The sequence below is a fragment of the Thermobia domestica genome, chromosome 9 (assembly GCF_964235325.1).
Source record: "Thermobia domestica chromosome 9, izTheDome1.hap1.1, whole genome shotgun sequence".
In the NCBI taxonomy this organism is placed as follows: Eukaryota; Metazoa; Arthropoda; class Insecta; order Zygentoma; family Lepismatidae; genus Thermobia; species Thermobia domestica.
The window spans coordinates 181,451,087-181,465,054 of NC_137462.1; the positions used below are offsets into that span (position 1 = coordinate 181,451,087).

Here is a 13,968-nt window from a genome sequence, read left to right on the forward strand (position 1 = left end):
GGACGCTTCTTAATTTTTTCTCTGTAATGTTCTTTTCTCTCTATCTTTCCCTCTCTTTGATAAGGCATATCAGCGAAAGAGTTCGTAGTATGCTTCTTGTGTTGTGATTATGATTTCACTGTTTTCTGGTAAGTAATACATTTTAAATATGTATCAATAAAGTCAGTTATGGTCGTCCACAGATTTATGGTAAGAAAGATGTTTTTAAGTGTGAATTTAGAATAGTGACAGTATCAAATTTACTATAGCGTACAGCGAAAGGTTAGAGTCGAAATATATAAACCTACTCACAGAACAAGGTATTAATGCGTGCGCGCACGTGATTCACAGCAGCCAGACGACTTATGGCAGGAAAACAGAACTACAGATTCGTAGGAAGTTAAACAGGTATTGAAAATAATAACAAAGGAAAGGTCGTGTAAAGTTATTTGCATTTAAGCGAGTCAAATTAACATCAATCAGAAATATCTAAGTTTGAAAATAGTTCCACTCTGTCTTCCACACTATCAGAATCACTGGCAGAAGAGTCCCCCTCTACGTTAATTATGCATAATTCGACTACCACTCTCAGTTAACCCCTCCAGGTTTCACATTTTTTGTTCATGTAGGAGGTGCTTTATATACTTACTTCACTTCTAAGGGACAACTTCTTCGAATGCCGCATAAACCAGCTGTCACACATCAGAAAGCTTTTTTTTTTTTTTTTTTTTTTTTTTTAAGCCACATATCGCATAAATTCGTTGTACTTTTCATCCAATACCCTTTTGGATATTTTTCCCGTGAGTCGGAAATTTGCCACAACCGATTTCTCTTTCTGAGCACTATACATACTAGCATCAGAAACACTAGCAGTGGAGCTATTCAGCCGATTCGCACCGATTCGGAGTTGTTAAAATATTTCGAGTTCGCAGAACCGTTTGTTACACCGAGATAAACCTACAAACACATACACACACACACACACAATCCCCAAGCCAAGCGTGAAAGAAAGAAGCCAAAGTGTGTGTTTGAACCTGGCAGAACCCATTTTCAGAATTTGAAAACTAAACTAGATCGTTTGTTCACGATTGTTCTCATAAAATTTTCGTTTGTTCAGGATTTATAAACAATTAATATCAAAAACAAAATAGGCGGTGGCAACTTCACGTAGCAGAACCCATTTTCGGCAATCGAAAATAAACTATCCAGATAAGATTTTTAAACCTTTTGAATTTCTGTTAGCATAGCAAGTATGTACATTGCAAATTTCAGCTGGAAGGGTGAGCTTGTAGAATACAAATTTTTCACAATCAAAAACAATTGACCCATTTGAACAACATTACTTTGCTCTGTACATATGGGAATATTAATGGAGGGCGGGGGAACGGTATTTTTTTTTTTTTTTTAAGTATCTTTGTTCTTAGAAATCCTTACAGCTACAGGGTTAAGTACGATCTCTCAGAAGAAGGTATAGACGTTTATTCCTTAATCTCAAATGCTCAGATATCAAGAATGAGAACTGGGATCATATGAGTGAAGCAGTGAGGGTTATTTATATTTGAAACTCATACATACCATTATTAACAATTGTCGATCCATTGCTGGATGAAGGTCTTTTGACAACCATCTATTTTTGATAATCCGTTTCCAAGATATTCGAAGTGCAGCATAATTTCGTCACACCATTTCTTTGATGTGTAGGTCGCTACATGTCACAAGAGAATTATATCTATCTGCCTATCCGTCTACTATATCTGTCAGATACATACATACATATATATGTTAAAAACCGGTTGTTAAAAAATTAGAATAGCACCACTGAACACCAGTGACTCAAACGACAATTTAACATCATCAGTAATTGGTAGTTCGCTATACTCCTGTTAAATTGTATTGAAAACACTTAATAGAAAATTTTTTTCTGCGCTTGTTAAACGCTTTCCCTTCTTATGTTTAACAGCATGAGGTGGAGACTCCGCTGTAACTTAAATTCTCTTATCAGTATCGCCCACATAGTGAGCTTATGGTGTACTTTTATCAATGTTACCAATTTAATATACGATAATTCTGCTTTATTTTATTTTATTTTATTTTTTAAACTATTCTTCTATTAATCTAATTTTCCCTTTAAGTTATCACCTTATTTCAGTTTTTCGTACAAGAAATATACATTACATATGGATTTTGGAATACTACACAAACGTTACTTTCACAAATTTGTGTACCTTTTTGCTCTGTTAATACATATTTTAACATCTTAGAAACTGAACATTAAAAATAAAATCTGCTGGTTGTCTTGAAGAAGTTTACTTTGTTTGAATGATCCATGTCCAGAAAGTATTCCATATTTTCCTTGCTTAGTTGTCTCATTTGTTTTCTTATTTCTATTGTCGGTATGTTTTCTTTAAACTGTTTTCCTTTCTGTATGTTTGTCCATTATTGCTGCCATTTGGTCTTGATGATGTTTTCTAGTTCATCATCTGTGTTTGGTTGGTACTTTACCTAGCATTTTTATAATTTTTATATTCTCATTTGTATTTTGCCGGAATTTTATACTGTTAATATTTGAAAGTGAATTTGTTCTAATTCAATGTTTCCACTGGAACGGTTTTCATTAGTTTATTTGTTCTTAGAACTTGGTTCACTTTCTTAGTCAGATTTATAGAAGTAGTAGAAATTTACTACTACTTTCCGTTTAAATATCGATCTCCATAGACTCAAAACGGTGAGAGATGTCCAATCTATCGGAATTAATTGACCGCCCCCCAAGAAAGACTTTTATTTCGACCTTTATTCCTATATGCCAACCGTAGTTGGTGGAAATCTACGACTTCTAGTTTCAACACAGATCACAATGCAGAATGTCAATAGATAAAGAGAAATGATTTTCTGATATAGAATTAATACCGTAAGGATATGTTCAGTCTTCGACTTTATTTCTCTGTTTAAATCGAAAATGTTAGAAATATACTACTAATTACGTTTTTTTTTTTTTTTTTTTTTTTTTAATATTGATCACCATCATAATAATAATAAAACGATGAAATATAGTGAGTATTGTCTTTCTCATTTGGATTTATAGTTCCGAGAATAACTTTATCCCTCTGTTAAAACCGGAAGTGGTGGGAATCTATGATTTCCGATTTCATCACTGATCACCATAGCGAAAAGCTGTAATGGATAACAAGAAGCAGGTTTTTAATATGGATTTAGCAGCACAAGAATAGTTTCCATCACTGACTTAATTTCCCTGTTGCAAGTGAAAAGTGGTCGCGGTAGCTCAGTGGTGAAGCGCTCACCTCTGGCACATGGGATCACTGGTTTGATCCCAGCACCCGCCAAATTTGCTTTGCTTTGTAGTGCACAGACACGTGTTTTGCTTTCCCGATAGATCGGCATTTAAGTTTTTTTGCTGCTTGTGTAACAAGTTGTTGTGATGTACTAGCTATTTTTATAAACAGTTGCGAAGTATCTGGTTGATTATGTTAGAAAAATTAAGAATTAGTTTACTTGCATGTGTGATTATTAGGGCTTGGAAGTTGAAGACCTAAAAATTGCCTGAAATGAACCTAAAAATTTCTAAAAAAGGACCTAAAAACTGATAAAAGGACTTAAAAATAAGACCCAAGTTAATTAGGATTACCTATTTGATAAATATAATGCTCAAGATACAAGCTCCTGGTAGGTTAACGGTCTGTCCTTCTTCCACAAACTGAAGTACAAACTAAAATAAGAAAACTTCCGTACCCTCACTTGCCCTTGCTGAAGGACATTGTTACGTCTCCTTATCTGACTTGTGATTCTTGCAGATCTGGTCTTATCAGTCCAGTCGTTGAAGAATGTCTTATCTTTTGGATTTTCTTTACTAAAGAAAAGATGTTTAAGAGGTGGTGGTGATTCGAGTTAATGACCAGTAAATTTATTGTCGAAAGATGAAGGGCAAAAAAAGACGTTAAGACCTATGAAAAGCTTAAAAAAAGACCAGTAAGCAAGAAAACGCCGAAAAAGGCAAAAAAAGGACAAATAAAATCCACCATTTTCTGGCTTACAATAACCCAAAATGACTATATATTATGTTAAGCCTTGTCTTCGGGCACTCGTAAAAAAGAGGATTTTTCCTCAACTTCCGGGCCCTAGTGATTATTGTTCGTAATATCCCAATTCTTTTGTAAATTTCCCTTTTCCGCATTCAACTTAGGTCGTTTTGTCCCTATTTAGTAAGCCTCAAATACACTTCTATCAATGAACTATGAAAACTTCTGTTAAACGTGAACGTCCCGAATGTTATGCTTCGAAGCGTCCTGACATAGTGGAATTGCAATCCATAGAAGTCTCTGATAGGTTCTTTAATTTTTCTATCAGTATTCCTCTTAGTCATATTGATGGATGAATCATCATACTCACATTATACTTCATATATACAGAATTTATATAGAGACTTGTTGGAATTTTTAGGTTAATAGGAGATTCAGGATTTCAAACTGAATCTTAATTGTATTTTTCTGAGTTTTTGGTAACTTGAAAAACAAATATGAAAGTTGAGGGAAAGAAATCTATTTTGAATCAGCGCTCCCTCATATTTATTCCCGTTGTGGGAAAAAAAGAGTATTTTTATCATAACCATTGTCACTTGCTAATTGAAAAACTTCCTTATGAAATGTTCCTTATGTCATTATTTATTATAACTTTCTATGCTTCAGAACGCCTCTGTAAATACACCTACTAACATTACTTCTGATAGTTATATCGTCAGTGAAGGGATGTTAACAAGAGAGCAGTTTAAAATGTCGCTTTGACGTTATACTGTACTATATATTTCAAAATACACTATTTGCAGAAAGTTTATGTCTTCGATATCTCAGGAATTCAGCTAAGAAATCTTTACGATTGATAGAGCAGGTTAAATAAGAATGAATCATGGTCATAACTCAAAATCGTGTTTTCGAGTTACGCCACTTCGCCCCTTCACCGATGATATGTTTATCCTTAAATAATGGTATGTTTTAAAATACTTTACTAGACTTTACTAGCTGAACCTGCGCTCTCTACACAGCGCATCATTCGCATATGAGCATAAATATCCTTCTCATTCCTCACATCTGTACATGTCCCTTTACAGACACAAGTGAAAAAAGTCTTGATTTAAAAAAAATCGGCAAGGCGTTTTATAAAGGGGACCTCAATATTTCGCACCGTTTGCAAGATTTGAGCCTACTTCCGGTTGGAGTTTCTAATTCATGCATGACCAGTGTTTTCTTTCTTCTTGCACGCAGTATGTAATAAGCAAATACATTACATACGCAATTAATTATAATCGCAGTTATATATGGTGTTCATTGGGCAAATCACTCCAAAAATATAAAGATTCATCTTACTGGTTAAACTGGAGAAATGGTTATCGTTCCTTTTTCATTATTATTTGGCCATGAAATAAACGCCTGAGACATATGCAACCCCTATATACACAACAGCGTAGTGTTGGGGTGTATAACGCGTAGGATATGGTGCTTTAGTTTTTTTGTTTTTTTTAATTTCAACGCTTCCATGCGTACCCTAAAAAATGTAATAAAGAAATAACGGTCATGTTTTTAAAATATTCAATTAGAACTGGACAATCTACGCAAAATTTCCAATCGATCAGTGAAATCGTCATCTTTCTAGAGCCTATAGTTTCCGAGATCTCATTGTCGAAAGGATTGGCCACAAACATATAAATTTCCACAACATATAGTTTAAAAGAACTCGGAAGATGGAAGCACAATTCATGTGCATTGATTTTGGAGAAGGCTTATTAAAATACAAAGGCTTTGAACAACAATTTTATATCAAAATCACTCAATAACTTCTTGGGTATAATTTAAACTTTCCGATACCTTCTCGTGTACGACATGTTCCCCTTCTCAGTTGAAATTTCGAAAAGTACGGATTCTCATTGGTTACGGAAAGTATATCCGAATTTGTACACTCATCGCAAACGTATTGCCTATCATGCTACAAATGCTGTTCAGTTGTTTAGCTAGGTGAATATTGATAACATGCTTCAGCAGTCAATTATAAATAAGCAATGGTAATTGTATCTTCTTCTCTGGAAGTCTTAGTGATGGTTTATTTTTAATGCAGTAAGACATCAGGAATCTTATTTTTAATGCAGTAAGACATCAGGAACCATTATCTTAAGATTGTAGTGTATTCATTAACCCTTTAGGGACTGCTATCAGTTTTTCTTCAGAGAGAAGAAGAAGAAGAAAAAGAAGGACGCCTTAAAAGCTATCCAAGCCTATAATTGGGTGTTGAATGACTTATTTGACAAATCAAATGAGGCTTATAAACCACACTGGCCTTTCCGTCCATATGTTATTGGTAGGTTGATTGAGTTGTGCTTAACTTTCCTTTCTGCAGCAAGGCTATATAGAACATGAACCTACAGCGTAACCTGATATCTGAACCACACAAGCTCCTTAATCATATATCATACAGGAAGTTGTCCAAATGTTGTTTTTATATATCACACTCGTCCTTAACGAAACAATCGACTGTATTTTTATATCCCACGCCCATCTCTAAAGGGTTAAAGGAGGAGAATAATACAAATTTAGATATTTTTAAAAGTTTTGTGATTACTTGTACTGGTAGGTACAATGATCATTCCGAAAATATTCCGTCAGAAATGATTCCAAGGAAAGAGTAGAACATTGGTTGTTAAGTACGAGGTGTGTCAGAAAAGTAAAGATTCAAACGCAACTAACGTTGCACCAAATGTTTGTGTTGCTTGACTACCGCTACAATTGAAACACTGGTACGAACACCCAAATCTCAGCAACTGCCGCCATTATCCTAACACTTACTTAGTCATGATTTGAGTTTCGGGACCCAAGTCTCGTAGAACTCTGCCCCTCTCTCCTGAACCATTCCTGCCATCCTTCTTGATTTCATCGTCATCGTGGAAGCGTCGTCTAGCAAACTATTTCTTCAAATAAATAAATAAAAATAATTTGGCACAATGTTCGGGCTGTATGACGGGTGATCGAGAACTTCCCACCGGAATCTTGCAAGGAGCTCTTGGTGATATTTACTGTGTGGGTCCAAGTGTTGCTATGAAGCAAGCGAACTTATGTGACAATATGGCCCTTTATTTGCTCTGGATGATTGACATCCAAGCCGTTGCACCGTCAACGGCAGTATGCTGCGGTAATTATTGTTGTTGGTGGACAAATACCGTGTATTGTTTTGTCTCCGGGTTCTTCCGTTTCCTTCCACTTTCGTCATTCCACCATTGTCATTCGTCTCACCATTACCGTCCCTGTTAGCCTTGGTGCAAAATCGTAGGACGTTAAACTCCAAAATAAATATAAAACAGTGTTGTTCCCAAAGGCATGAATTGAATTGCACTAACAAGATGCCATGTCTGCCCCGGAAATTGACGGACAGAACTTGTGGGATAAGATAGACGTTGATTTTTTTGGGAAGGGGGGATGGATATAATGCCATTGTAGTACTGTTGTTTGGGTTCAGACTTGTGGCAGTAGACCTCGTGACAGCAGTGTAAGAAACGTATCGTCTGTGTACCGGATAAGGACGTCACAACATCCGTTCTTTTCTTTTTCTGTAGGTCTCGTCAATATTTTGGGTACCTAGCATGCACGGAAGTTTCGATACCAAGGTTAGGATCACAGCTTCGTGATACTTGGAGAAACATGACACAAAATTCTCCTACTTTCACACTCTTAGTCATACACGTTTCTTCAGTTCTTGTTAGAAGGTTATCAGAGACCACATAGGCTTCCCACTCCTTTGTTCGTCGTGAGTATCTAGGTCAAGCGAGGACACCGTCAAATTGTGATTATTCATAATGTTTCCATAAACAGCCACAATTTGGTGATGGATGTCTGTTGGCTGTTTGCTACAAGAACCATATTATAGCGTGCACTTCGCGTTTGGCTCAATTCTAAATTGCTGCAGTCATTTCCAAATACGTGTAATTTGCAGAAGACTAAGGACAGCATTGCCAAACTGTCAGTGGTACCAAATTATGCCTCATAAATTTGCACTACGGCGTATATGCGTTGTCTCTTTACCTTCATAAAACGCCTCGTATAAAATTTTAAAATGATCGAAGATGAATTTGTCCAGGTAGAGAGGTAGGCATAACTAACGTGTGTGTTTTGTTATGTTTTGTTTTGTTTTTGTCTTTCTTTACTTTTTTTTTTTTTTTTCTGTCTTAACAGGGCAAGTAACATGTTATTCTGTGTTGTGCATGTTTAGTGTGCAGTTGTATGTTTTGACGTATCATTGTCGCAGTAGTATTATAATTTATATTTTAAATGTTCATGTTGAGCTGAGAGCCACTACTATGTTTTCTCGAAGTTTTCTTTTGCTTGAATTCGGAACTAAGCGTATTATGTAAGTATAAAAGAGTAGAAAGGGCTATTTTAAAAGTATTTCATTGCACTCTGATGAGGCATAATAGTGTTAAGTAAAATAGCATTGTGACTGCATTATTTTTTTGTTTACAGGTAACATTAGAGAAGGAACAACAGAGCTAGGTCTACAAATGTTATTTGTTTTCTTTTAAAACTCTATAAATGTCTGCTAGATCAGTAGAAGTTGTTCTGGGCCAGTTCAATAGGTGATGTAAATAGTACTTCAAAATTGCTTGACACGCGAAAGAACAGTAGAGTCCGTAGTTTATGTTGCTTTGAAATAATTACCAGCAGTAGATATTACTCTTACAATTTTTTAGTGTGACTGTGGAAAAGAAAGAAGATTATCTGATATCCCGTTTTCAATTCAAAGAAACGTGTATTTTTTGTTCATGGAAAAATATAGAATAGTTTTCTAGTTTGAAAATTCGCATGTTTTGTTTATGTAGTTACACCCAAAGTTCGTATCAAATGCTATTCTCAGCCATTAGATACGTTGAAAACCTAATCTAACAACTTAACTATCGTATGTTTATCTAACTTGAAAGTGCCACAATCTTAATTGTGAATTAGGTTAAAATTAATTTTATATACAAGAAGTTATAAATTTTGTTGAAGACATTAAGAATATTGTTGAAGGTACAATTTCAATATGCGTTCTACAGAATGCAATAAATAACGTACTATTCAGTAATGTAGTATAAAACTTATTATTCAGTGCATTTTAAAATAAGATTCATTGGTTTTGTATTAAGTACGAAGGCGAATGATAGTAATAAGATATGTGATGTGTTTCATTCTGTGGTATTACGTTACGTTAGCAGTTAATATATTATATGTAAATTTATATATTTTCTTTACAGTTTTTTACTTTCGAGCAGTATAAAAGGTTCTTCCTTTTCGGCGCTTCAGCACCAACTCCAGTGGTATGTATATCGCATTATTGATTAAGTATTATCAATTCTGTACGTTGATAAAATAAAAATGCACAATGTTAATCTAAGTCACTGCAAAATGGTAGTTAAGATTTTAGAAAAATGACTAGGCGAAACTCTTCCTATGATGCTCGGTCTTCTTCCAGCATCTTAACCTTATGACGCCAACCTGGGGTCCGTGCGGACCCCAGGCTTCATTATGTTCATATATTTTCTCTGTTTGTTTCATTTTCTTATCCACGACTTAGGACATCTCTTTTTAATATGTTTTCAATTCACTCATAACAATTTACTTCTTGTACGCTTTTGTATTTAGAAATTATAAGCATATTTAAGAACCAAAACGTATTTAGCACACCTGGGGTCCGTACGGACCCCATGGTTTTCCATGCTTCAATATGCACAGATAGATAAATAAAGTTTGCTAATTGGTAGTTCCTAACAACAACAACATAAATAAAAGTAAATATTTATTCCTCTGACAAGTAAGTTGTGTTGTTTTAAAAATTGTCAGAAGATGGTAGCACTATCTTTGTGTTATTATTCTCTTAGAATTTGAATACCTTACTGAATGTTACTATACACATATTTATGAAACAAATAAATTCTCTTTAACAAAAAGTGTACTTCCTGTATAATATTTGTGAAGAAATAGTTCAATTTTATTTCTATTTCAATGTTGCCGGAGCATATTACTACTCAAATATACAGAAAACGATGCGTTTCAGGCAAAATTACATTGAGAAAGTTCTGTCATTTAGTTGCAGTGTCTCGTCTAGGACTGCCTAAAGAAAGCGTTCTGCGGATGTTAGAAGTAACTAATAGCAAAGCAACTGAGGTTGAATCGGACGACAGCCATTACGAGTATGAACGTGAATTTTCTGAGGAAGGGAAAGGAGACTAAACTACCCGTAGCTCTAATGAATGTGACATGGACCTGTTTTCTGATTATGACCCTCCGCAGCGTTCTAGCCGAATTTTAGACATGTCAACAGAGCACGGAACAAAGACTACAGAATTTACACCTCCACATGGAAAAAAAAAAAAAAAATCAAGTGCACAGGACCCACCAGAACACCAGACATTGGCAGAAAATATATTCAAGGAGCTCAAACCAATGGAATTAGGTATTCAGAATGAACTACCTGCCTTCCAAGTTTTCAAACTCCAGAATCAGCCAATCTAATTGTGCAGGAAACAGAAGCTCGAATCTATGTTGAGAAAGCAAAGAAGTAAAACTCTGAAAACGACGCAACTGAAATATATGCGTTCATAGACTTCATTATTTTGGCGCTATTGCCAAAATCGGCAGAAAAAGGCTTGAATGAATTGTGGCCAAGTGAAAATACCACAATTCCAATATTCCAAGCAACTACGTCGCTGAATCGTTTCAACTGTCTCCTTAGGTTTTGTTGATTTCATAGTATTCAAACTAGTCAAGAGAAACTGGAAACAGACAAGTTATCAGCATTCCGTGAACTCAGGGAAATATTCGTTCTGAATCACCATGACTTGTACACATCTGGAAATTTGTAAGCTATGGATCAGTAACTGGTACGTACATGTGGAAGATTTCTTTTTGTATGTTTACATTCCAAGTATGACCGGAAAATACGGTATAAAAATTTACTGAGTCAGGGTGTCTACTGGTCATGAAAGTCATGAAAAAGTCCTTTATTTACCCAACTGGTCATGAAAATCTGAAATCTCAGAGTATATTTTTATACTTCATACTTTTATACCTCATACTGCATGTACTGAAACAGTTGTATCAGCTCAGTAATTGTGAGAATTTCCCCCACCAGTTAGTGCTGGCTAACTGGTACTTTACTGTCTTCCTAGCTGCTCCCCATTTCATCTTCTAGTCTCTGTAATATAGTAACAACTTTTTACTGTCCAACTTTGTGATCTGCTATTTCTTTACTTCTAAGAAATGTAAATTGTGTATTTTTGGGCCTTTAGACTTATGCAAATAATATTATTCGTTTGAGTTTGCAGATTTTAAATTTGATGATCTATTTTTTTAAAACGAATTTCTTTTATAATTTGTTTTGTCTTTGGGCAGTTCTCTGAGTGCTTAATTTTAGACAAATTTCTGCTAGATGGATAATTATACTCAGAATTAAAACTTCAAATACAGTATAGAGTAATTAACTGGTAAGAGCAGGCCCGTATTTAGGTAAGTGCTATTCTGTGCTCGAGCACAAGGCGGCAGAATTTCAGATTCTTTAAGATTCACAATAAGTGATATTTAAGACTAGCAACCCGCATAGTTCCGATGCACCACTGATGGTAGGGGTTTATTATTACTAATGGTAAATTTTTATCGCCATGGTCATGAAAATTTGAACAAATAGGTCATGAAAAGTCATGAATTTACTTTCTGGTATCCCAGTAGACACCCTGTGAGTGTGCAATACTGAAACACCATAATGATTCAGAAACAAAATATATGTTTGTCAGCATCTAGGGCATGAACGAGGGAATGTAAAAGACCTGGTGAAGTGACTTGTAAAGCCATGGTTAGATAAGCGAGGAAATATAACAATGGATATTTATTTCAGAAGCACCGGGCTTGCCGGGAGTTGTGTCTTCTCATAACAATAGTCGTTGGTACAAAGAGAAGGTGCAAAAGGGATATTCATATGGACATGGTTGAAAGTCGTGAGCGATCAGAAAATACGTAGAAATAAAGAAAATGTAGTATATGGAAAATTTCAGTAGAATGTATGGTAGTCACTAATGTTGCACAATATATATATATATATATATATATATATATATATATATGTGTGTGTGTGTGTGTGTGTGTGTGTGTGTATGTATGTGGTAGGAAAGCAAAGATCCATAAGCAGGAGAATAAAAATTGGTTTGTGTTTAGTATATTCTTCTAGTAACTATATATATATATATATATATATATATATATATATATATATATATATAATTTTTACTATGTTATAGCAAATAAAAGTAAGGAACTGTATTTAACAAAATAATAAAAATAAAACCTAACAAACAAGTGCCTACTAACAACGTTATTGGTTGGGGTCCGCACGGACCCCAGGTTGGCATTAACGTAATTTTGAAAGGTTGGCGTCATAAGATTAAATGTAGAAGCTGAAGTTAAGGGAGGGTAAGGGAATGTATGTTCGGAAAGAGAATAATCCAAGAAATAAAGACGGTAACCATTTTCATTTGTGTCGGGTTGTGTTATTCCTAGATAATTCTATTATTAATAATGTGTAGAATCATTTTTCTTTCAGAAAGGTGTAGCAATTAGACCAATGTTCGCTTCAACATATTGGATAATTATTTGATGATTTTTTTTTTTAATAAGTAAAGGATATTTTCTACCAGAAAAAGAACAGTCATAACAGAATATGAAACTTTCATGGTTTCGTAAACCTGTGTAATAACCGAGCGGTCATAGAAGAACAATTAGTATTCCTGTTGAAAGAAACTGGAGATCAAATCCCGCTGCCGACTCTCACAGTGTTTGCCCTATGTTCTTTCCATTATTATTGTGTCTGGTGTAAAACGTCTTCACAGCTGTATCACAGCTGAAACACATTAATAAAATAAATAAAAGGTAATTTGCTCCTTTGTGATAGGACTACCCATCATATTACACACAAATCTGATAGCTTTTCATATAATTTAATAGACGAAACTAATAATGTCCAGTTGTGTACAGACACTTGTTTAAACGTAATATTCTGCCGCAGGTTTATTTTGATTGAACATTGATAATTTCTGAAACCCCAAAGATCATTATGCATTGTCCTGTGTAAGAAGTCAAAAGTGCTTGTATAGCGAAGGAATATTAATTGATTTGTCAAATGAATTCTGGTAGTAGCCATAACTACTAAGGTCTTCAATTTCATATTTTTTGAGCCAAGAAAGAAACTGGCCACCTCAGCCTGTACTCCGTTCGCTTAGTGGCCCTACCTGTTACAGTAAAACCTTCTTGCGAATAAAGCACTCGTGGCAAAACATATCTGATTTCGAGTAGAAGTGGAGAGCCTCGTAGCTAACCGGTTAGCGTACGCGTCTTTGGCGTGGGAGATCCGGGTTCGATTCCCGGCGGGAGCTCATGTGGTTCAGAGTCCACGTTAATCAGCAGGTCCACTTCTCATATAGCCTCGCTGCTGAACAGGACTTTATCTCAAAAATCAACCCAACTCAACTCGATTACGGATGGATTATTATCGATTTTTTTTTTACCTGAATCTTTCAAGCATAATTTACTTCTTTTTAAATCGAAAATTGAACAAAATCGAATAATAGTCCTGTTGTTATTCATCCTTAATTCATTGTAGATGGTACAGTCCGCAGCAAAAAACCTGCAACATGAGCATGTAAGTTTATTGTGAAATTACGCTTAACAGCGCAGGGATTCAACATAACGTCTAAGTGGCACGAATCACCCAGGAAAAACCACGTCGTCCTCCTTTGCACACTTAATTTGGAGCAAAAGACTTCGTCTTTTTTCTCAATAAACTTACATGCTCATGTTGCAGGTTTTTTGTTGCGGACTGTACAGAAATTTTTCCAAGGATCGAAAATAGTAACATGCTCGTAAAATGTGGGAGGAAGAAAAGATAATTAAATTCGTGAAATAAACATGTAAA

At 35.1% G+C, this 13,968-nt stretch overlaps 1 protein-coding gene across 2 annotated transcripts in view; it reads left to right on the forward strand.

Moving 5' to 3' along the window:
- LOC145660489 (mitochondrial 2-oxodicarboxylate carrier) overlaps positions 1-13,968 on the forward strand; it is an 84,935-nt gene that overhangs the window by 48,577 nt on the left and 22,390 nt on the right. For both annotated transcript variants that reach the window (XM_081725576.1, XM_081725577.1), the window contains exon 4: positions 9,263-9,325. In XM_081725576.1, the coding sequence (XP_081581702.1) occupies positions 9,263-9,325 (63 nt within the window). The remainder of the gene's footprint in view (positions 1-9,262; positions 9,326-13,968) is intronic.